Source organism: Aptenodytes patagonicus, chromosome 11 (genome assembly GCF_965638725.1).
Source record: "Aptenodytes patagonicus chromosome 11, bAptPat1.pri.cur, whole genome shotgun sequence".
Classification (NCBI taxonomy): Eukaryota; Metazoa; Chordata; class Aves; order Sphenisciformes; family Spheniscidae; genus Aptenodytes; species Aptenodytes patagonicus.
Window position 1 is genome coordinate 19836586 of NC_134959.1, and position 21854 is coordinate 19858439.

Below are 21854 nucleotides of genomic sequence, written 5' to 3' on the forward strand. Positions count from 1 at the left end.
CACCAGAAAAGTATTTCCTTTTCATTAACAGCCTATTTGGTAACAAGAGCCATATCCAGAAAACTTTCATTTAACATTCAGTGGAAAGCCGTGACAACCTTTATGCTGAAACACAGCTCAGGTGAACTGTGATGGCTGGACTCATGTTCAATAGAAACTGTTCTGTGACACTTGGCTGGCCAGAACACAGTTTGCATTTATGCAGAATTGCCAGCCTCCCATCTTAAGAAGTCATGAGCCAAGCCTCTAGATTAGGGATATTCAGCTAAAAAAATATTCCGCCTGCAATAACATCTCAAAGCTGGCAATATTATGAATGACACAATAAAAAGACTGTCCATAACAATAGCCGTATTTACACCAGAATTTCAGACTAAGGCAGCTGCACCAGCGGACCAAACCCCCAGCATAGGCAAACCCTGAATTTTACACAATTCCCCTGACGTCAATTATTGAGGATAATTTCTATTGCTGAATCTGCCTAATGATCTCTTACATGGTGATACACCATACCTATTGGTGGCAAAGCCTCAAGCTGGTTTTAAAACCAAACAAACCACAAGAATCTTATTCAGAGAGCTCTGCACGCACGTTCCGCACAGACCAGGGAGGGAGCGACGCTCAGGCCAAGTGCGGGTGAGCCCTGTGTACACAGACCTACCGTTTGTATAGCCTAAGCAGGAGAGGGACAAGAAGCCTCACTCGGCTGCACTGGCCCGTGCAGGATCTGCCTCAAAATCCATAATCAAAATGTTTACTGTAAGGCACTGTGTAGGAGTGTAACCACATATGACTAAAACAGATTATTATGTCTGTGGCAAGAAAATAGGCTAAAAAATAATAAAAATGCTTAGCCAGGAATTTTTTTTTTTTTTTTTTAATTTAAGATATATGTGGGAGACTTCGTCTTCAAGATTAAGTCAGATTTTGCTTTTTGCTGCTCTCTGGCATAACTCAATGCTTTCATATATGCAAATGAGGAGAAAATGTGGCCTCTTTCAGCGGTAATAAGTATCTGCCTGTTGCTACCTTAAAATCACAGCAATCACATCTGGTAACTGCCCTTTTCTCATGTTTCCACTAGTTTTCAGACTTCCTCTTGTGGTAGCTTGAGACTGCGCATCTGGATGTTTTAAACATACAAAGGAATTGCTAGAGCAAGCAAAAGAGCAAACGGTGCAGAGAGTTAAGATGTGCAGATAAGCAACTGGTGCACTGTGCAGCTAAAGTAACGGACAGGCAGCCAGGGAAAATCTTTTTCCAAAGAGGAGAGCACAAGTTTAGGCAGAATGAAGACTCACATTGTCTGTGGCTTCGTTTTTAAAGTACTATTAATCCAAGTATATCTTTTTAACAAAACTTTAGCTGCACCGTCACCAATCATTAAGTTTCCTGGAGACAGCACTCCCAAAACAGACAAAGAACTAGCAGTGGTAAGTGTTGGTTTCATCTTTGCTTTAGATTTATATTGTTGTTTCATAAGCAGATGTTTCTTTCTTGTTTCAGCTGAGGCTAAGGAATGACTGTAGCATTCTCTCCCTAGAGTCTCTGGAAGTGCTAGCTAGCTAGCAAAGGTATCAGCTTTCAAAAGTTAAAACTAAAGCCAAGTAACGTTTCCTCTCTTAAAATTTTTAAAGCCAGCAAAGAAAGTCTGGGTTTTTTTCCCTTAAGTCTGACCGTACAAAATAATTTCATTAAATCATCGCGACTATAATCAAAAGATTGCAATGGTAAGAGGGGAGAAGGACAAACAAGAGACATCTAATTTTTCTACTTAAATCAAGTAGAAATGAGGGCTGTTGAGACTCACTTAATGCATGTATCATAGATTTCAGAAGTTTGTTTTCCAGATTGTTTACCGTGCGTTGCATAAACACAGCTTTAAGGGACAATTACAATCGAAAGCTGGCTTGAGTTTCAGAAGCCATTGTGACTAGCTTTGACTTCGGAAAAAAAAAAATCTCATCAGAGGTTTAAAGAAATATTTTTTTCCAAATTCAATCTGGAACAAAAAAAGGAGTTTGGATTTCTGTGACATTAGCAAATTATAGCTATAACTCTACAGCATTATATTCTAACCTTATTTTAGCCCTGTGGACCTTCATAAAAATGACATTATGGGGAAGTCCATTTAAGGGGAGATTGAGATGGATTATCCTTATTTTAGCATGTAAATTATAGACATTTCTCTTCTTCAGCAGTAAGTCCATTTTAAGGAAGATTGAGATAAATTATTCTTATTTTAGGACATAGAGGTTTGAAAGTTGGTTACTTTTCTTTAGGAGTTGGTGTGCATCTTGGGAAAGCTTGCCAGGTTAAAGAAGGTCTGGGGGAGGGTAGAGAGAGAACTTCCAGATGGGAGCTGTGGTGGAAAGTTTAGGAAAAACAGACAAACTGACCCAAAAAGGGCACCCCTCAGCCTTTAACAAAACAAATTCACCCAAGGTTTTGCCTTAGCAGCACAGCAGCCAGGGGATTGGGAGGGGGGAGGGAGGGGGGGCAGTGCATGTGGGAGAGGAGAGTGGGGTCCCACATGTCTAATTGTAATTGAACCACTCTTAAACAACCTATTTTCTTAGACACACTCAGGCTTTTACTCAATAACAGCAATCCACATCTCCCCTCATCTCTGTTTCTTTCGAACAACCTATTTATTATGTGTACTCAGAGGAAAATTACAAGCTGGTTTAACACTGCAGTTCTTCTTTGTCTTTCTTGTAGTATTCTTGGGTAATGCTAACTGGCTGCCTTTCCCTCACACCCTCCACCAGAACAGCTCCAACGCTCAGCATCAGAACACAAATTGCTATGTTGCAGCTGGACCCTGTTTCATTAATGGGCTGGATCAAAATTCCAGATCACCACAGCTCCCTGCTGACTCCGAGGAAACTGAATTTCGCAGCCTAGGCCAAGATGTGGTTTACATAGACACTACATTTTCTTCAAGATTCTCTTCTCATAGAACAGCTGGTTATGTTCATTTCTCATCTTCAGTAAAATCTCCATTTTAGGAAAAACTGAGAGGGGTTAGCTTTTTATTTAGAATCCTAGCAAGTAAAATTCTTTACAATGCCTCATTTTATATTTTTGGTTGTATATCTTACTCCCAAACCTAAAATGGCAAGAGCAGCATCCTGCTTCTTCAGTAAACTTCAGTTCTGACGCATAGTCTATATTATATCATGGTACCTCATTGGGAGATGCAAACAGAAGCATAAGAAAATCTATCAAATTACATTAAAATGAAAATTGGGATAAGAACAGATCCTCCAAACTGGCCCGTTTGATTATGTTCTTAATGCATTTCACAATTTCCACCAGGCCCCATTAACTATGAGTAGACGGAAGCTTAGTGGTAGCAAAGGTGAAACCATTCTGTGTCCATTATTTGCCAGTGCCACAGACTCCACTGGAGAAATACCACATCAGAAGTTATAAGAATCACAAAAACTAGGCATAGTCTGTGCTTAGTCAGTAGGTGGATGGCGGACCTTCTGAAGGAAATGGTGTAACATCTTGATTAAATCCATTTCTGAGTAAGCTCTGAACCATTTCCTATGCAGGGTAGATGAGGTACGCCTGGACTTAATGAGGTGGTGGTGAAATCCGGGCTTGACCAACTGCAGTCATCAAATATCCTTTGCTATATTTTGCCAATGTAGTGGTCTTATCCCAGTCTTCTGCGCAAACTTCAGTCAATTAATTAGATACATAAAGTAAGATTTCCCTCAGGAATACTTCCTGGCACAAGAACTTAAACGTGCAGTCATTTTATCAGGCTTCTTGTAATCCTCAGTTAGAAATAATTCTCTCTGATATTTCTGATACATTTTTGGCAAATATACCTTTACCTTATTTAGGGTGTTTTCCTACCTTGGATTTGTAGTAAATATTTTGGATACAACTCCTGAAGGATGCTTCTTCCTCTGCTACAGACCATTTTACTGGAAAGATAAATAACTTGCAACCTTCCTGTCTAACAGCATCATTAGCAAGGGCATCTCTCAGCTCTGTGCCCTGCTAAGCACCAGTTTGGGTGGCCTACACACCAGTTTAGGAACACCCGCCATTTGACATGGCTGTAGCTTTTCTTTTAGAGCTAGGCATAAAATATCGCAAACCCAGACTTGAGTGTGGAGTGCCTGAAATCTCTGTGCAAGAGAATCGTAAGATTCACTTTACTGGATAAAGCCTACAACCCCAGATAGTTTAGTCAAGCTGTTTAGAACCTGTGAATGAAAATAATTAGATAATGACAGGTTGTTATCATTATAGAAGTACCCAAACGAACATCTTCATCATAATCCCATTTATCTACTCCTCAATGAGGATAGAAATTCAACAATCTAAAGCTGTATGTAATCTGAACTGCGTGACAGAGCCTATCTGTGCAACAGTCCAAGCTAAGGCAACAGCCTGAGTTACAGGTTTTTTCAAATTCAGGCTGGATCCAAACACTGAATCCAAAACCTCTAGCTAGCCAGCAGTCTGTTGTGTGGCCATGTTTGTTAGTCTCCAGTTAGGAACAGAGTTGACAAAGGATTTTATACAATTGCTGAAAATGTAAGTGGAAGTCTTCTCGTTTGCTTCTTGTCACTCTTTTTCATTTGAATGACTATGGTTTTATAGCAGGTTTCACCACGTGCTAGAGAATGCCAGGCATTCTCTCAGCGTTGGTCCCTACCCCAAGAAGCTCACAGTTATTCTGCCGGTCAACACTGAACTTAAGGGAAAAAAATACTAAATTGTGTGAGCTCGCTTGTGTATTGCACAGAAGGTGGGGACCATGTACGGATATTCAGGACCACAGCTGTTTATCTACAGTTTAGTTTAACATAAACACACAACCTATCAACACACATCTCAAAGACATGTCTGCTTAACTGAAACAATTGTCAGGGAACAGACTAACCCATTGCTCCTCTGGGATTAGAAGCAGCAGCAAACAACGGACAGACTTTTTTTTTCCTTTTTAACTGCACTACACCTGCTAATTAGGTCATACTGATCAAAACGGAAAGTGGAGGAGACTTGGGTGGGTATTATTTTAGATAAGAGGTTAAAATAATGGGATTTTTGATACTTTATGACCACTGGTTTCTAAGGAGAGAGAATTTTGTGATCTGCCACCATGGTTGTACCAGAAAGACCAGTCTGGCCATAATCTGCTGGAGTGTTTGGTGGAGTTTTAACTATGCAGATATTGATTGGCTGCAGTGTCCAGGCAACTGACATGTTACCAAAGACCTTCCTCGGGTCTTCGCAATGTTTGACTCAAAAGCAAACACACAACATTCAAATAGCTCTATGTGGCTTGAATAAGCAATGCTTTTTTTCTTTTCAATTAATGTGGTCTCATTTGTGTGGTTGCTTTGATACCTTGACAAGTTTCTCAATAATCCAGTCTTCCAAGAAAAAGAATACACAAAAATCTAGAACTGTAAGCAGATTTATACATTGTAAAGAAACCAAAAAAGATAAACCCATTTTTACTTTGTAGTTCTACGTTAAAGCTCTATGCTCTACTTACTAATAAAGCAATTCATTAAGTAAAGGTGATAGCTAATAGTGGAACTGATTGCTTAATTAGCAATGTTGTGTGATCAAGGATGGTTTGTGTCAATTAAGGAGATTCTGCTGGTCTCTCAGTTACTAATAATAGCAATTTTGAAAAGAAAACTTGCAAATTACAGAGGGAAAGATAACATGGAATTACAGTATTTATTTGTAATGATTAACTATTTCTTTTATGAATTTTAAAGTCTTTGTTCTGTGCTTTTTTTTCAAGCAATACCTGAATAAATACTATGGGTGCCCAAAAGACAATTGCAATTTATTTGTCCTGAAAGATACTTTGAAGAAAATGCAGAAATTTTTTGGGCTGCCTGAAACAGGAGATTTGGATCAAAATACTATTGAGACCATGAAGAAACCCCGCTGTGGTAACCCAGATGTAGCCAATTACAACTTCTTTCCAAGAAAGCCAAAATGGGAAAAGAATCATATAACATACAGGTACTGACTGGTGACGTTGGGTTTTGCTCATACATAGCCATAGCCCTTTTAAGAACCAATCAAACAAGATACTCAGAAGTGGACGAGCTGCTTAGTGGGCCAGACAGGATTTCTTGAATTAGAATCTCTTTGTGTTTGGATAACTACCAGATGCTTTAGCAAACACCTCTGAAATTTCAAATTGTAAAATTTCAGGACTAACCATCTAAAGATCAACTTTATGGTTCTGGTTGAGACTAAAGAGTTGTTGGTTTTATTCTTTGCTCTGCTGCAAGCATCCTAAGGGAACTGGAGCAGGAATATCTCACCTGCCCATCTGCTCAGCGGGGACCACAGTACTTATTGACTGCAGAGGCCATGTAGGAGGACAAACTCCTCTGCATTCAGCAGTCATAAAAATGGAGATCATCAAATAGATTTTAAAAGAAAACAATTGTATTTCAGATATATACAGGCATGATTTAAAGCAAACCTAGTGCAATAGGTTTGGCATGTTTTAATATCTTACTCTTACTCTGAACAGAGTTAGGGACCAATATAGCTCTCATTGAAGTCAATAATAAAAAAAAAAAAAAATCTCATTTACCTTAGGTGGTCCAAGAACAGACTTTTAGCACCAATGAGAACAAACAGCAGATTTATCTTAGCTGCTTGACTTGGTCTGCTGCTTCCTCACAAGTTATGACTCAAAGCATCCCTCATTCTGCGACTAGCCTAATAAACACTGAGAAAACCCATGGCAACTCTTGCAGCCTCCTCTTGCTAATGTGCTTCCTCTGATTCTCCCTCATTCTCCTTAGGCACAAAGTACTTTCCCTCACTATGCACAGCCCCAGCAGCAAAGAATGGGAACAAATGTCTTTACATGGAGGTTAGCTGGCTATAATATAAGGCACTAAGAAGTCCAGTGAAAATATATGAAGAAGAAAGCAATGCACTTAAGAGTTTGTCCCTTTCTCATGTCAGGCCTATGGCTCTATCTTACATACTTTTACCTCCGATTTCCCCATGTATCCTATTGCCAGTGTAACCAACACACTGATAAAGGATTAGCATTCAACTGGGATGAAACAATACCCAGCTAACTACAAAGGTGAGGGAGAAGGGCTGTTTTTCTGTTATTATTAAAGAGCAAAACAATCCACAGTTGCAACTTTCAGAACGTTATTGAGCTCTTTTTCTGGCAAGTAAATCTTAGATATCAAGATGTGCTTGTATGTTCATGTCTAAAGTGACAGTATGACTTGCAAGCTAAGTAGTCTACAAAAATGTAAATCTCAAATCTAATGGAGCAAAAGAACATAAGGTGATGTCTTGCCAGCACCTCAGCGCTGATGCAAAACCCTGACTATTTTGTGCAAGGCCCACTGCCATGCAGGCTTTACAGCCTCTGGCTGTATAATTTTCCTCATGCTGCTGCATCAATTCCAAAGGAAAATGAATAGTAAGCGCCACATCTAAATACATCTCTGAATCAAAGGGAAGTGTCTAGATCTCACGTGGAGCAGTGTTACCTCTTAACCGGTTTCACTACTGTGTCTACTCAGCATTTTGATCAATACACAATAAATACTGGGAGGGGGATTGTGTTATTTAACTCTTCCTCTTACTTCTAAGGATTATAGGCTATACCCCGGATTTGGATCCTGAGACAGTAGATGATGCCTTTGCGCGAGCCTTTCAAGTCTGGAGTGACGTCACACCGCTGAGATTTAACCGAATAAACGATGGAGAAGCAGACATTATGATTAATTTTGGCCGATGGGGTATATTTTTTTATTTTTACATATGTGTTTTGATTTTGTTCCTTTCATTAATCCTTAGTATTGGAATGATATACCCTCAATAAGTAGTACCCGTGAGCCTTTCTGGCAAACTTTGTCCTAGTTTGCACTTGGCTTATACAGGCTAAGGTCTAATTTCACTAAGAGATTTTTTTTTCTTTCTTATACATGAGAGAGAGAGAGAGAGAAGTATTTATACAGTAACCTTATACTATATTTATCTTTCCAAAAGAGAATCACTAGGGGCAACATTTTATTTTTAAATTTACAGATCAGAAATAGAATGAGAAATATTGGTACAGATCTTCAGATGATGTGAGCTGGCTGCCTGCCACAGAAGAGAATGGAATGCCATTGTACTGTTTATTTATAGCTCCATACTCAGTTTTCCAGTGATAGTGCTGGAGGTCCTAACATATTGGAGCTTAAAAATGCATTTGTGACTTTCAATGTTGACTCCATAGCTGGTTTCTGTTCTTTAGCATAGCAGAATGCAGGCTTTCAATGCATTCTTTGGTCTTGAGGAATTTAAGATAGGGATTGTAAGCTGAATTATGGTTTGAGTCCAGCTGATGATGGGTGACTTGATTCATTTTCGTTGTACATGACTTCTCAAATAATTTTGGTTTCCCCTGAAAGAACGTCTATAGCTTTTCAGTGTAAACCTGGGGCATTTTAACTTCTTACAGACAGTCACAGAATTTTTAATGCTAATGAAGAGACTTGTGCAGCCAGTCACTAGGGAGGTAGACTTTGGAAGTGAAGTGAACAGTTCAAAGAATAACTGAGCTCTTTGTAGAAGCCTCCATTTCAAGCTGGTTTTCTTTGCTTTAGCTACTGATGAATTGACCTCAAAAGCTTCAGAGATTTTGTACAGAACTCAAAACTGCAGATCCTCATCCAGGCTGGCTTGGTTTGCAAAAAAAGTCTTACAAAAGCAGAAGTGTTTCTGCTGGTTTTAGTACTTGCTGGTTATAGTCAGCTCAGAAACAGTGGGAGAAGAACTTCTTCCACATTCATTCATTCATATCACTTTACTGCATGTCAGATTCACAGGAGCTGGGACATCCACAAGGTTTTTAATTTTTAAGCTTTCTCTTAAGCAAAGGATCTACTTCGAAATAAATGGGAGCAAAGCATCTAACATATGTCAAAATCTTCTCCTTGACAACTGACACACTAGTCTACTGAAATGAATGAACTGAACTAGTATTAGGAGAGTGACACCAGCATGAAATCAGTGTAACAGAGTAGAGAATCGGGCCTGTGTGTTTAGGGCTTCTGTTAAATGGCAAGACATCACACCAAGAGGCCTGAAATGATGCAACTGGAGATGCTGGCAGCCAGCTTTGATGCACAGGTCAGTGTGGTGGGAAAGCTATGAATACCAGGGTTATGCCCTTGCCAGCCTGCCTTACCCACATGCGGTGTACTTCCAAGAAAAGCCTACAGTGTAATAACAGGAGAACTACTTAACGTGCTGTTGCCCTGTGAGCTGCCTGAGTCTCGGAGTGGTTGATGTGGAGGAGGAATAGGCTCATTCACAGGACTCAGAGCACTGAATAAGAGCTAGCTTTCCAGAGGCTCACTACTGAGACACTCAGCTGATTTGCTTTCCTACTTAAAGTAGTTAGTATCCTGCACAAAGAAAAGAGGACAGCAGTATGAGATGCAGCAGGAAAGAGTAGCCTGCAAAAAGAAATCTGCCTTGCTTTCCAGTCTCTGTGTTGGAGACTGACATGAATTATCTGAAAATACCTCTCATCTACAACGTTTATTTTACAGCTCCTACCAGTCTCCATTGAGAAACAGCAGTGTGCATGCAGTCACACATCTAATGTACAATATGTCACTCTTCTTCACTGTCTTTGATTCCTTTCCACAATACTTATGAGATATAAAATAACATGCTGTGACAACTGCAGTACTGACAATGTTCTCTGTAAGAAATGGCGGCTTGTCTTCTGTTTCAGTCTTGCCAGCACAACCCATACCAATAAACTCACTCACTATAAGATTCTGCTGCTGTCTTGGATGGGAAAGTACACATGATAATCATCATTCATGTATAGACTCTGACAGAGCTGAGGTCATTAGAAACTGCTCTTTTTTGTCTGCTTCCTCCTGCAGAACATGGTGATGGCTATCCATTTGATGGCAAAGACGGTCTCCTGGCTCATGCCTTTGCACCAGGGCCAGGAATTGGAGGAGACTCCCATTTTGATGATGATGAACTGTGGACTCTTGGAGAGGGGCAAGGTACCAGACTTTTTAATGTTTCAGAACGTATGGCCTGCTGGCTGCTATGTTTTAATGCTGTTCCAGGCACTGCACTAAGTATTTTCATTGACATGTCAATAAACGTTAGGAGACGAAAATTAATGTATACAATTTAAATTGTTCTCTACACAATGTTTATGTAATTCCTAAATAAATGTTACCTAGAATTTCCCTTTCTGTTCCTCTACTGTTGCCCCTTCAAAAACTGAACTAATAATGGGCCTGATGCTGCACAACCTTCATAAACTGTGGGAAAAGTACAAAGCCACGACTATGATTTTGAATGCTTCAGTTCTCAGGGACTCAAACTACAACATCTTTAAGTTCATTTGTAAGAGGCAGACTGGCCAGTGCTTTTTGGCTGACATACGCTTTTTAAGATGACTTAAGCTGTGGCTCCAGTTGTTAAAAATGGAACCGTCCACTTGAATAAGGATTTATATACTCATGGTATCTGTCAAAAGCAAACGGAATATAAATCCCTCATGTTGATGACTGAAACAAAATCGACATCAAACAGTGGATTAAGAACATCTTCAAGAATCTGTAACAGGCAGTTTGCCATGCCCTTTAGAAGAAAACAACTGAAGTCCAGATAATATCACTTGAACTAGACAAACAACACCAAGTATTAGTAGTTTGGAACCTCTTTTTCTGCTTCAACTTTGCCACAATCATGTAGTATTAATTATAATTCTTCTACTGTAAAATAATTTGGAAAACTTAGAATAAGAATGCAAACTCATGTTTGCCTTTCATTTCAAATTCTAGTTCTCTCAGCTGTCCTCCCATTGAAAAAAATAATTGAACTTTAATACCAGCATAGTCAACTTCCTTCTGTTTGGCTTTCTTTTAACTTAGCAGAAGCATTAACTGGTAGTTGTACTAACTGGGCTGGATCTCTTCCTCAGACTAACAACAAACAGGAGGAAAATATTTTCCATATTAGCGGAAATACTGCACAAGCATCCAGTTAGTTACTGCCATTAAAAGAAATGCTATGGATAAGTGAATTATCTATACATTAACATATATTACAGCACCAGTACTGTACTCTTAGGACTACGTGTGACAAACTGAAATAAAACCCAGGATCTGGGTGTGCCTGCATTACCACCCTATCCCCCAGTGCCGCAGCAGATCTTATTCAAGTCGAATTGGAAATACCAAAGAGGTTTATGAGGCACAAGGCATGTTCAGCTCATGCTCAACTACTGCCTGGAACCTCTCAAACTATACTGAACATTTTAGATCATATTACCAAAGAAACTAAATTACTAAATGTATTAACAGCATGTTTATAAGTTTGCATTGCCATAGTAACAACAACATATATATTTTTCTGGGCTGATTCTAAGGACTGTTCATTCTAACACTTCACCATGAGTAATATCCATGTAATTCTTTCAAAATTACCGGTTATTATTTCAGCTATGATCATCTTGCCAATAGAGAGACCAACAGCATATTGAATTTCAAAGTGGAAATTCAGACTGCATTTCTACACCAATGTCCTCCAGGAAAAGATGTCCAGAAACTGTATTTTTTGTATCAGTTGGTGGCTAATTTCACCACTGCATTTGTTCTCTTTATAGTGGTTAGAGTGAAGTATGGAAATGCAGATGGTGAATACTGCAAATTTCCCTTCTGGTTCAATGGCAAGGAATACAACAGCTGCACAGACGCAGGACGCAGCGATGGATTCCTCTGGTGTTCCACAACCAAAGACTTTGATGCAGATGGCAAATATGGCTTTTGTCCCCATGAGTGTAAGTAGATCATTGTTTCTACTGTTTTTCTCCTGGTAGACTCTTCCCTACTTATTTTGCCTATCCACTTCTCCTTGTACTTTTTCCACTTCCTTTCTGGCAGACTAAGATTTACTGCTCTTTAATATCTCCTCAGTATATAAGCAGACAAAAGGCTCCCTTAGTGTAGAAGAGTTTGTAACTGATGATGACCCAGGCTGGGGCATTTCTCGAAAAACAAGGACATATTGAAGATGTCTGAAGCAATGTCGGCCCCATATATACATCAAAAACACTACAGGTTCAGTTTCATGATCCAGGAAAGACAACCACCTTTTAAAGTAAGGACAGGGCCAAAGTTGGAGGTGGAGCACACTAAATGACAGAAATCTCTCCCTAAATTGCAGGCCATTCCACTAACAATTGCAATTGCATCTCGTTCAAGAGCAGTAACTGACAAAAACTAACAGTTAAAGATGAAACCCGTTAAGCCAAACCTCTATAACCTTGCATACCAATTTTACCAACTGGTGGCCCAAGTGCTCTGAGTCTGGGAGCCCTTTCAGTGCAACATGAGACTATTATTGTCACAAATCACCCTTTAAATGACCTCATACTGCTTTTCAAAATAAAAAAGCGATTGCATTTTAAGTGAGTATCTATGCTGGTACAAAGTTATTTATATGTTGGTACATTGTAAATTGCTAGCCAGGAGAGCGCTCACATTTTTAGAATTTAGGTTTTTATTTTTACCAGTCTTATGACTCTTACTCATGAAGCAGTTCCAACAGCTCACTTCAGATACAGGAATGACACTGTATTTTGGAAATCATAACTCTGTATCACTAACTGTACAAAACTGCTAGAGGGTCTAGGAAAGCTAAGATTGTACTTAATTTCTAACTTTTTGGAATGTGAACAGAAACCTCTGTTTCACAAGCAATTTATTTCATATGTGGAAACACTCATTTACAGATTAGAAAATGTGTACAATGCTTTCATGTAGCCGTAACTTTTTAAAAATATACACAATATGATTATTATCTTTCAAATGAAATTATGACAATATGTTTCCTGTTAAACATCAGGAACACGTATTTATGTTTGAAAATTTTGATGAGTCTACTAGATATAAAATTTTGGACAATTTCTTATTATATGAGTGTTAATTTGATCTCCTGTATATCACACAGCAGGAAACCTTTAGAGAAGCAATTAAGTATAATGGGCTGTAGCCTGCTGTGCTAATTTATCAGCAGTGAGAAGAGTAGAGAAGGTAAGGGGCTTTTAGCCGCTTGTTCCATCTCCTGTTTGCCAGCTCCAGTGCTGGCACCTATATTCACAGACATTCCCAGTACTGCAGTTTCCCACATTCACTTTTTTCCCTTTGTACATAACTGATTGCTATAAGCTTTTGGCAGCAAGGAATGTTTCATCACTCTTGTTACCTTATGTCCTGAGCAATGGACCCACAGGGTCACCAAAACTCCTGCCTGCTACTGCTGCGCCATTACAAATAATAAGAGAAGAACAAAACACAAAACAATGGAGTTTTTGTTGGACACATGCTAATCCTACTTGGAACAATAGTACTAAACTTATTTATAATATTAGGGCTACATGCAGTCAGTACAAGGAAAGAGAATGCAAATTGCTGAAAGAAAATTAGTGATGTTTAAGATGCAAAGCTAACAAAACAAGACATGTTCAGGGTTTTGCCAGACCAAGAATGCACAAGCACAGCCCAACATGTCCCAGGCAAGCCTCAATGAGTACTGTAAAAACACATGTATGTGCGTTAATATGCACGTGTCAGTTAAGTACACATAATTTTTCGAAAGACCACAGATATGTGTGTGTGGAAAAAGTTCAGATACCCTGTCTTCAAAGCTTCTCTGGTATCCTATTGTAGCCAAACACTAAATGGATTCCTGCCTGACAAATTTTGGGGATTTCTCAAGTTCATTTGCAAGACCATACAGTTTCCAATATAAGATTACAAATTTTCTGCATCAGGATGCTAGTGGTTTGCAAAGATAACCTGTCATAGAACATATCAGTCTTCTAGCCCTAATGTGATAAAAAAATATTCTTTAATTTCCAAAACCCTAATTGCCCATTATAGATCACATCTAGAGCTGGGATCTACCATGGTGACAGCTATTTATACCACTATAGCAGATGAACAAGCAGAAGTGTGAACTTTTAACAGACTTCAGTAAATTAAAAAAAAAAAAGTTATTGTTAGTTACATGACTTTCAGAACTAGCTTCTTTAGCCTAACATTTACTTCAGTAGATTATATGCGTGCTCACACACATACCCGCACAATCATTTTTCCCCCCTAAAACTTTGCCGTCTCCTTCATTCCCCACCTTTCCCCAAATCTCCTCTCCCTCAGGTTAATCCTTCCAGCTGGAAAAGAGCAAAATTGGGCTTATTTCTTTAAAAGACCCCAAATGCTCAGATATAGTCGGAACAAAGCCCAGATTATAGGTAGCTGGACAAACCGAGATCCATATACCCTGACTGATACCTTTGTAAAATCCCGAAGTCATACAAGACCGAAAATATAAGCAGTGAAGCACGCTCAGGCAGAGTTGGTTCTGGAAGTTGATGTTCCTGGAAATGCTTGTGTCAAGGTTTCTGAAACGGAACAGAAGGGTTTCAGCCTTTTGTTTCTGATGTAATTGTTTTGCAAGATCCTTGAACAGTTATGCACAGATGTTTCTTATTAAATTCAGAGCGGCATTGTTCACTCATTATTCCAAGACACCATTTGCTAAAAACCAGCTAATAAATTCAGATAGGGGAGTATTTACATCATAGAGTCTGTGTTGGGGGTGACATTCCTAGTTGTCAGTGTTTATTTCTCCCCCATTTAATTCACTGAAGTTAGTTTCAGTTCTTCTCATTATAGAGCCACACTGCATATTTGGAAACATTTTTAAAGCTATGGTACTGCACCACGCTTTTCTAAAGTTAATCCCAGATCTGTACCCTAATTTTGTAGACTGATTCAACTGTAATTTGTCAAAGCAGAAAAAGGGAAAGCAGAAAGTTATCTACCTACTACACAAATCTTACGCAGGTGTGCTGAACCTCTCCTTTGCCATATGGGATCAAGGGATCTTGAATCTCTCACTTTACCAAACTCCACTGACACTACAGGAAGATTAGGCTCCTTTGGTCCTCCGATATCTAACGTTACTGATATCTGTACTCTGCCTGTACCTCCCTCACACATCACAGTTCTTGTAGGCTGCTGCTCGACTGCTCTCTGAGGCAGAACCCTCATGTAGCTGCAGCTACCTCCACCTTGGATCTGTGCCACGGGGTTCTTAACAGCCTTCCAGCCTGGGGCTTCCTTAAATCACAACTAGCTGATTTGTTTGGGAAGAGCTAACAGTGCAGTGCAGCTCACAGATTAGTAATGTCCAGTCTGAATCTGCTCTCACATCAGCACATCCTCACCAATTTTTAAATTGCTGAGCTTACCATGATGCAGAACAAGGCTCAGGCCTTTTAAGATCCCTTTAGAAGTCAACAAAGCTTTTGTTTTGTTTTGGGGGAAACTGACCTAGTCTCTGTCTTTAACTTTCATTTACATAAAGCAAAGAATTTTCTAGTTAAGGCTGAGGGCGGGGAGGGGGGAGGATTTGAAAACTTAATAAACCATTGTTGTTACCATCACATGATGTTACCTCAAGCAAAATGAAAAACTGCATTTTGACTGTGACTCAGAAAGGCTTCATGCAAAGCAGTAAGAGATGGACTTTCCATAAGGTTTTTGCAACTTAGCCACATTTAAAGCAATAAAAAAAAAGGCTATTAAAATACAGAGTTTGCCAGATCTAGAGCTGGAAGCAGCTCATGTGGTAAATGAGTCATCTAAACAGCTCAGTTTAATTTTGCCTTCCAATTCTATCATTTCTTTATAAAAAAATAAAGTCTTTCTCCAATCATGATAACCACAGTCCTAGTTAATGCACGTTTCCTAACTTATTACAGCATCTGAGACAAATACAAACATTTGCCACTTGCTCTTTTGGGGTGGCACAGTGTGTGTTGCAGTTATCTCGATGAGCACCTTTTGCCTAGAGATAGGACCTCTGCATAGCTGCTTCCATGTCCAGGATGCAGAAGGATACAGATGAGAGCTTGGCCAGATCAGAAGTTCAGCGAATTTGCACGCGTGAGCCAGGCCTGCAAAGCTCCAAGGCCTCTCCTTAGTGGGACTGGAACTTAACCTCAGTAACTTAATGGTTCATGCCCCTGATACTGTGGCCAATTACTGATTTAAGTGGAAAAGGCAAAATGAACCATCTGTGTCACAATACCCCATCATTAGAACCCTTCCCAGTCACCCTTCAGCCAGAAAAGGTCTTGTGGTTTTATTTATTACTACTCTAAAAAGGGAAGCAGGCTCTTAAACAATGTCTCTTCCTATCAATGTATCAGACTAAGCAAAGGCAAAACCCCTCAAATCCTACACAAAGACAGAGGCTACAATGGCTTTTTGGTCATCAAAAATGACAACAGCAAAGTTAGAAATAACCTGCCAAGCCTTCCCACATTCACATTTGGGTTTTAGCTGTAGCTTTAAACTGGGGGAAGGAGAAGGAGAAAGGTGTCCCCTTGGGCACCTTAAAAAAGGCCAAATCTTGCATACTTTACACTGGGAATTCAAACAGATGTGTTTCATTCCGAGGTGCTGTTCTTAAATCTCAAGGAGAATTAGTGCATGGCTGCATGAAGGATTTTTTTCTCTCTGTTCACTGCAAGGCCTGGCCCAGTTTGTTGCCCTCACTGTTTCCTCTCACCAGCACATGACACTCACAGACACTGTCCCACCATTGAGGATTCCACTGGCAGATGAAGTTACTAAGCCACTATCCATCGTATTTGAGAAGTCATGGCAGTCCGGAGAAGCTCCCACTGACTGGAAAAGGGGAAACATAACCCCCATTTTTAAAAAGGGAAAAAAGGAAGACCCGGGAACTACAGGCCAGTCAGTCTCACCTCTGTGCCTGGGAAGATCATGGAGCAGATCCTCCTGGAAGCTATGCTAAGGCACGTGGAGGGCAGGGAGGTGATTCGAGACAGCCAGCGTGGCTTCACCAAGGGAAAGTCCTGCCTGACTAACCTGGTGGCTTTCTATGGTGGAGTGACTACATCAGTGGACACAGGAAGGGCTACAGATGTCATCCATCTGGACCTCTGTAAGGCCTTTGACATGGTCCCCCACAACATCCTTCTCTCTAAACTGGAGAGAATGATGGGTGGACTGTCCGGTGGGTGAGGAATTGGTTAGATGGTCCCATCCAGAGGGTAGTGGTCAACAGCTCAATGTCCAGATGGAGACTGGTGACGAGTGGCATCCCGCAGGGGTCCGTATTGGGACCGGTACTGTTTAGTATCTTCATCAATGACATAGTGGGATCGAGTGCACCCTCAGCAAGTTTGCAGATGACACCAAGCTGAGTGGTGCGGTCAACACGCTGGAGGGACAGGATGCCATCCAGAGGGACCTGGACAAGCTGGAGAAGTGGGCCCCTGTGAACCTCATGAGGTTTAACAAGGCCAACTGCAAGGTCCTGCGCCTGGGTCGGGGCAACCCCCGGTATCAATCCAGGCTGGGGGATGAAGGGATGGAGAGCAGCCCTGCCGAGAAGGACTTGGGGGTACTGGTGGATGAAAAGCTGGACATAAGCCAGCAATGACACGCAGCCCAGCAACAGGCTCACAGCCCAGAAGGCCAACCGCATCCTGGGCTGCATCAAAAGCAGCATGGCCAGCAGGGCGAGGGAGGCGATTCTGCCCCTCTGCTCTGGTGAGACCCCACCTGGAGTGCTGTGTCCAGCTCTGGAACCCTCAGCATAAGACAGACACAGACCTGTTGGAGTAGGTCCAGAGGAGGGTCACAAAAATGATCAGGGGGATGGAACGCCTCTGCTATGAAGAAAGGCTGAGAGAGTTGGGGTTGTTCAGCCTGGAGAAGAGAAGGCTTTGGGGACACCTTATTGCAGCCTACCAGTACTTAAAGGGGGCTTATAAAAAAAGATGGCAGCAAACTTTTTAGCAGGGCCTGTTGCGACAGGACAAGGGGGAATGGCTTTAAACTAAAGGGGGGTAGATTTAGACTAGATAGAAGGAAAAAATGTTTTACGCTGAGGGTGGTGAAGCACTGGCCCAGGTTGCCCAGAGAGGTGGTGGATGCCCCATCCCTGGAAACATTCAAGGTCAGGTTGGATGGGGCTCTGAGCAGCCTGATCTAGTTGAAGATGTCCCTGCCCACGGCAGGGGGGTTGGACTAGATGGCCTTTAGAGGTCCCTTCCAGCCCAAACTATTCTACAATTCTATGATTCCCACGGGTAGAGCAGCCAAGAGAAGACACAGGCAGATTCACAAGATGTCAGATACTCTGAGCCACCTGCATTTTCATGTAATTAATCTGGACATACATTTTTTAAATAGCAGCATAAGAAATTTTATCTGCTTCCTCTAGATAGTCCAGAAAGTTTACTAAAATCCAAAAACAGATCCCAGAACTCTTGACTCAGTTTAATCTATACTCCTTCATCCACAAGAGAGATTTCTGGTTCTCAGGGTTGAGCCATGGGGCCTTGTTTGTGTATAAACAACCCCTAGAAGACGAATAAACTACGTTCAGGAACATTAATGAAGCAAAAGACAGGAGAAGGCTCCAGCGTTCAGCTTTGTTTGAGGAGTCATATTTGTCCTCTCTTGCTTATCTGTTGAGTGCCTGAGCCCAGCTGCGTGGATGCTCAGAAATGAGAGGCAAAGCCTAGAGGAAAAGCCTACAGGGTATTATCTGACTTTAAGATGCTGACATACAGTAGAGTTAAAGAAACTGAAAATGTACACAGATGGCCATAAGGAAAAACTGATCTGGCTTGTCCATGGCTCTGTACAAAGTTTGCCATTCTAGCTAACATTTTTGATGCAAGGTAGATGAATCAACAAAGCACTAAGGAACATGAGTGACTTTCCCAGCATCCTCCTTCTAAATGTTGTTTCAAGAAGGGATATTAATTTTATGTTATGAGGCAGGCTATAAAGGATTCACACAATTCAAACCACATTCAAACAGCTTAGTAGAATTTTCTTCATTCCCAGTTCATTTATAAAGATCAGTCAGTCATTCCTTTCTATACACTTGTGACATTGTAACATCCCTTGTCTATCTTGCCAAAGCATTTCATTGTTGGTGTAAAACAGAGGTTGTAAGTGTGAACTGCACCACGCACAACAGCTGCCTAATCTCTGTCAAGACCTTCGCATGTTACCATTGGCACATTGTGATTCCTCGTTGATATTGAGCATTGCATGTTGACATTTTTCTCTCTCGTTCTCCCTACAGCACTTTTTACAATGGGAGGCAATGGTGACGGGCAGCCATGCAAATTTCCCTTTAAATTTCAAGGCCAATCCTATGACCAGTGCACAACAGAAGGCAGGACAGATGGATACCGATGGTGTGGAACCACTGAAGACTATGATAGAGATAAGAAATATGGATTCTGTCCAGAGACTGGTAGGAGGAATGTTGTTTGCATAACACAGTCTAATTTGTCATTGTTTTAAGCAACAAAAGTCTCCTTTTTTACACCTTCACCAGAGCATACAAAAGTTGATGAGTTAGGTGCAATTTCAGCATAGGTGGCCAAGGAAGTAACTAGAACAGGAGCAATCTGTGTAAACGATACGGTATGCCATAGCACACCAAGTTTATCAGGGATACACAAGTGTCATTGAACCACAGGACTAAATGTCTACCGCTGCAGGATAATTACAAGTAGATTACAATTTGTTAATGGCCCTGGAAGAGAAGTCTCATGTCATGGAAGAAAGCATGAATAATATTTTAGCTTAATACTTACCATTTACACTTGAAAAAGGAAATCCTGTTTAGTATGTTAAGCTTGAGTTAATAGATCTTTTCAGCAATTTAGAAGAACTAAGTGAAATGGTTTAGCCAGGAAAAGAGATTTCCGCTTTCTTCACAATTTCTTATACTTTTTAACTTGATTTTTAGTACATAAAGGAACAGAAATTAATTTCTAGCCTTGTATAGCTTGGCAGGTGTTCAATTTTAGGATACAGACTAGAGCCGTAAGTATTTAGACTGTTATAAGTTAGCTATGGCAGTTCTAAAATCTCAGGCCTTTAACAGAGCAAAGGTGAAGCTACATTCACCCTGTAGCACCCTGAAGCGACATTCAAACCTACATGCACCCTGTTTATTGAGTCTTTTGAAAACACCCTAACCATTTGCAATAGGGATTTAATGTATTGGTATTTGGCTTCCTGTTACTATTGATAACCGGGTGTAACCCTTGAATTTTACCTTACAGATGTTAAAAAAAAATTAAAAGAAAGGATCAAATTCATTATAACTTGCTACACAGTTAGGAAGAGAAAAAAATCAAAAGGATAGTTCAACAAACAAAAGAACCAGTATATCTAGAATCAATATATCCAAAGTCCTAGGTAACACAGTCTCTATCATTGGAACCAAGAAATACACTTAATTTAAGCTTCTTTTCAGCATAAAAGGTTATTGCCTGAGGTAGCTGTGTTTTCTTTTTTTTTTTTTTAATTTCTGGCTTATTAATTAATAATAATGAATGAGAAATAAATAATAATAAATAATTAGGGACACAACCAGCTTTGCCTCTGTGTTACTCTCCTGTACCTTCCCAGAAGACAGACCATAATTTGAAAGGAACTGTAATTGCCAGGTAACAGTGTAAATGAATTTAAATGAGTTTTATATTCTTTTCATATTCTGTTTATGATACCTACTTTAAAGTGTAATTTTAAATTTAGTTTCACCCTCTTCCCTTTAGAAAATACTTGTACGTGCATATACAAATGTTATTTCTTACATATTACTACCATACACTACATAGATGAGAACACACTCAGGGGAAAAATTTACAAGTTTTTGCAAAAATACTGGTTAAAGAAAAAAAAAAAAGTAATCCACGTTTGATATCCTTTTCTTTAGAAAATGTTTAAACCCATATGCCTTTAAACTGTATCCTGCTGTCAGCATAAAACAATTCCTCAATTTATTTGATATGACTTCTCTTCTGGACCTTTTGGGGTTTTTTTTACTTCAAAGCTGATACTTCAGTGGGACATCTACTAGCCAGGTGGATACTCAATAGCCCTTTAACCTTTCTGACACTAAACCTACCTTTGACCTATTTGAGACACTTTAAAACATCACCAGGAAAGACCATCAAAATGACAACACAAAGATACTTGCTACGCAATCACCTTCCACAAAACACAGTTAACTGCTGCTTTCTCAGAGCTATGAACATAAATCCGGCGCTCATTCTTATTCCCCCCAAAACTATCGGCAAGTTCATTGCAATGGCAATGCCCGGACTTCTTCCTTTTTTTCCTATGTCAGACAATTTTCTTTTCAAATATTACTTTTAATCTTACTCCTCATATTCTTAAGAAGATTGCAGATTTTCTGCTTGCTTTCTGTTCTTAATGTGTAGTTTAGGAGAAGATGCATCAGCTTAATCTCACAAAAGGGATTCCCTTCTCACTGTGTTTTTCTGTCGTTTTCCACAGCCATGTCAACAGTTGGTGGAAATTCAGAGGGAGCCCCTTGTGTATTCCCCTTCATCTTCCTTGGGAATAAATACGAGTCCTGTACAAGTGCAGGTCGCAATGATGGCAAGCTGTGGTGCGCTTCTACCAGTAGCTATGATGATGACCGCAAGTGGGGCTTTTGTCCAGATCAAGGTAGCACAGTTTGTCAGAGCAATACAATGGTAACAGCATATTGACCACACCGATGACATCACACTTACGAGGATTTCATTCTCATACTTATCACTCCTGTCTGGTTACAGTACTTCTCCCCAGCCCGAAATCTGAGCGAAAACCCTACATTTAAATGTGAGACTATTGTTTAAGAGTCAGCCCCAGAGCTCATCTGCTTGAAACATTCAGATTTTCTAAAATTATAACAATGAA

The 21854-nt window shown here is 40.1% G+C and overlaps 1 protein-coding gene across 1 annotated transcript in view; it reads left to right on the forward strand.

The window, feature by feature from the left end:
• The first annotated feature begins 1091 nt into the window (after positions 1–1091).
• Positions 1092–21854, forward strand: part of MMP2 (matrix metallopeptidase 2) — a 37569-nt gene continuing 16806 nt past the window's right edge. Inside the window, exons 1-7 of the mRNA XM_076349317.1 lie at positions 1092–1433; positions 5789–6015; positions 7633–7781; positions 9930–10058; positions 11675–11848; positions 19213–19386; positions 21447–21620. Coding sequence (XP_076205432.1) covers positions 1290–1433; positions 5789–6015; positions 7633–7781; positions 9930–10058; positions 11675–11848; positions 19213–19386; positions 21447–21620 — 1171 coding nt within the window. The 5' untranslated portion in view covers positions 1092–1289. The remainder of the gene's footprint in view (positions 1434–5788; positions 6016–7632; positions 7782–9929; positions 10059–11674; positions 11849–19212; positions 19387–21446; positions 21621–21854) is intronic.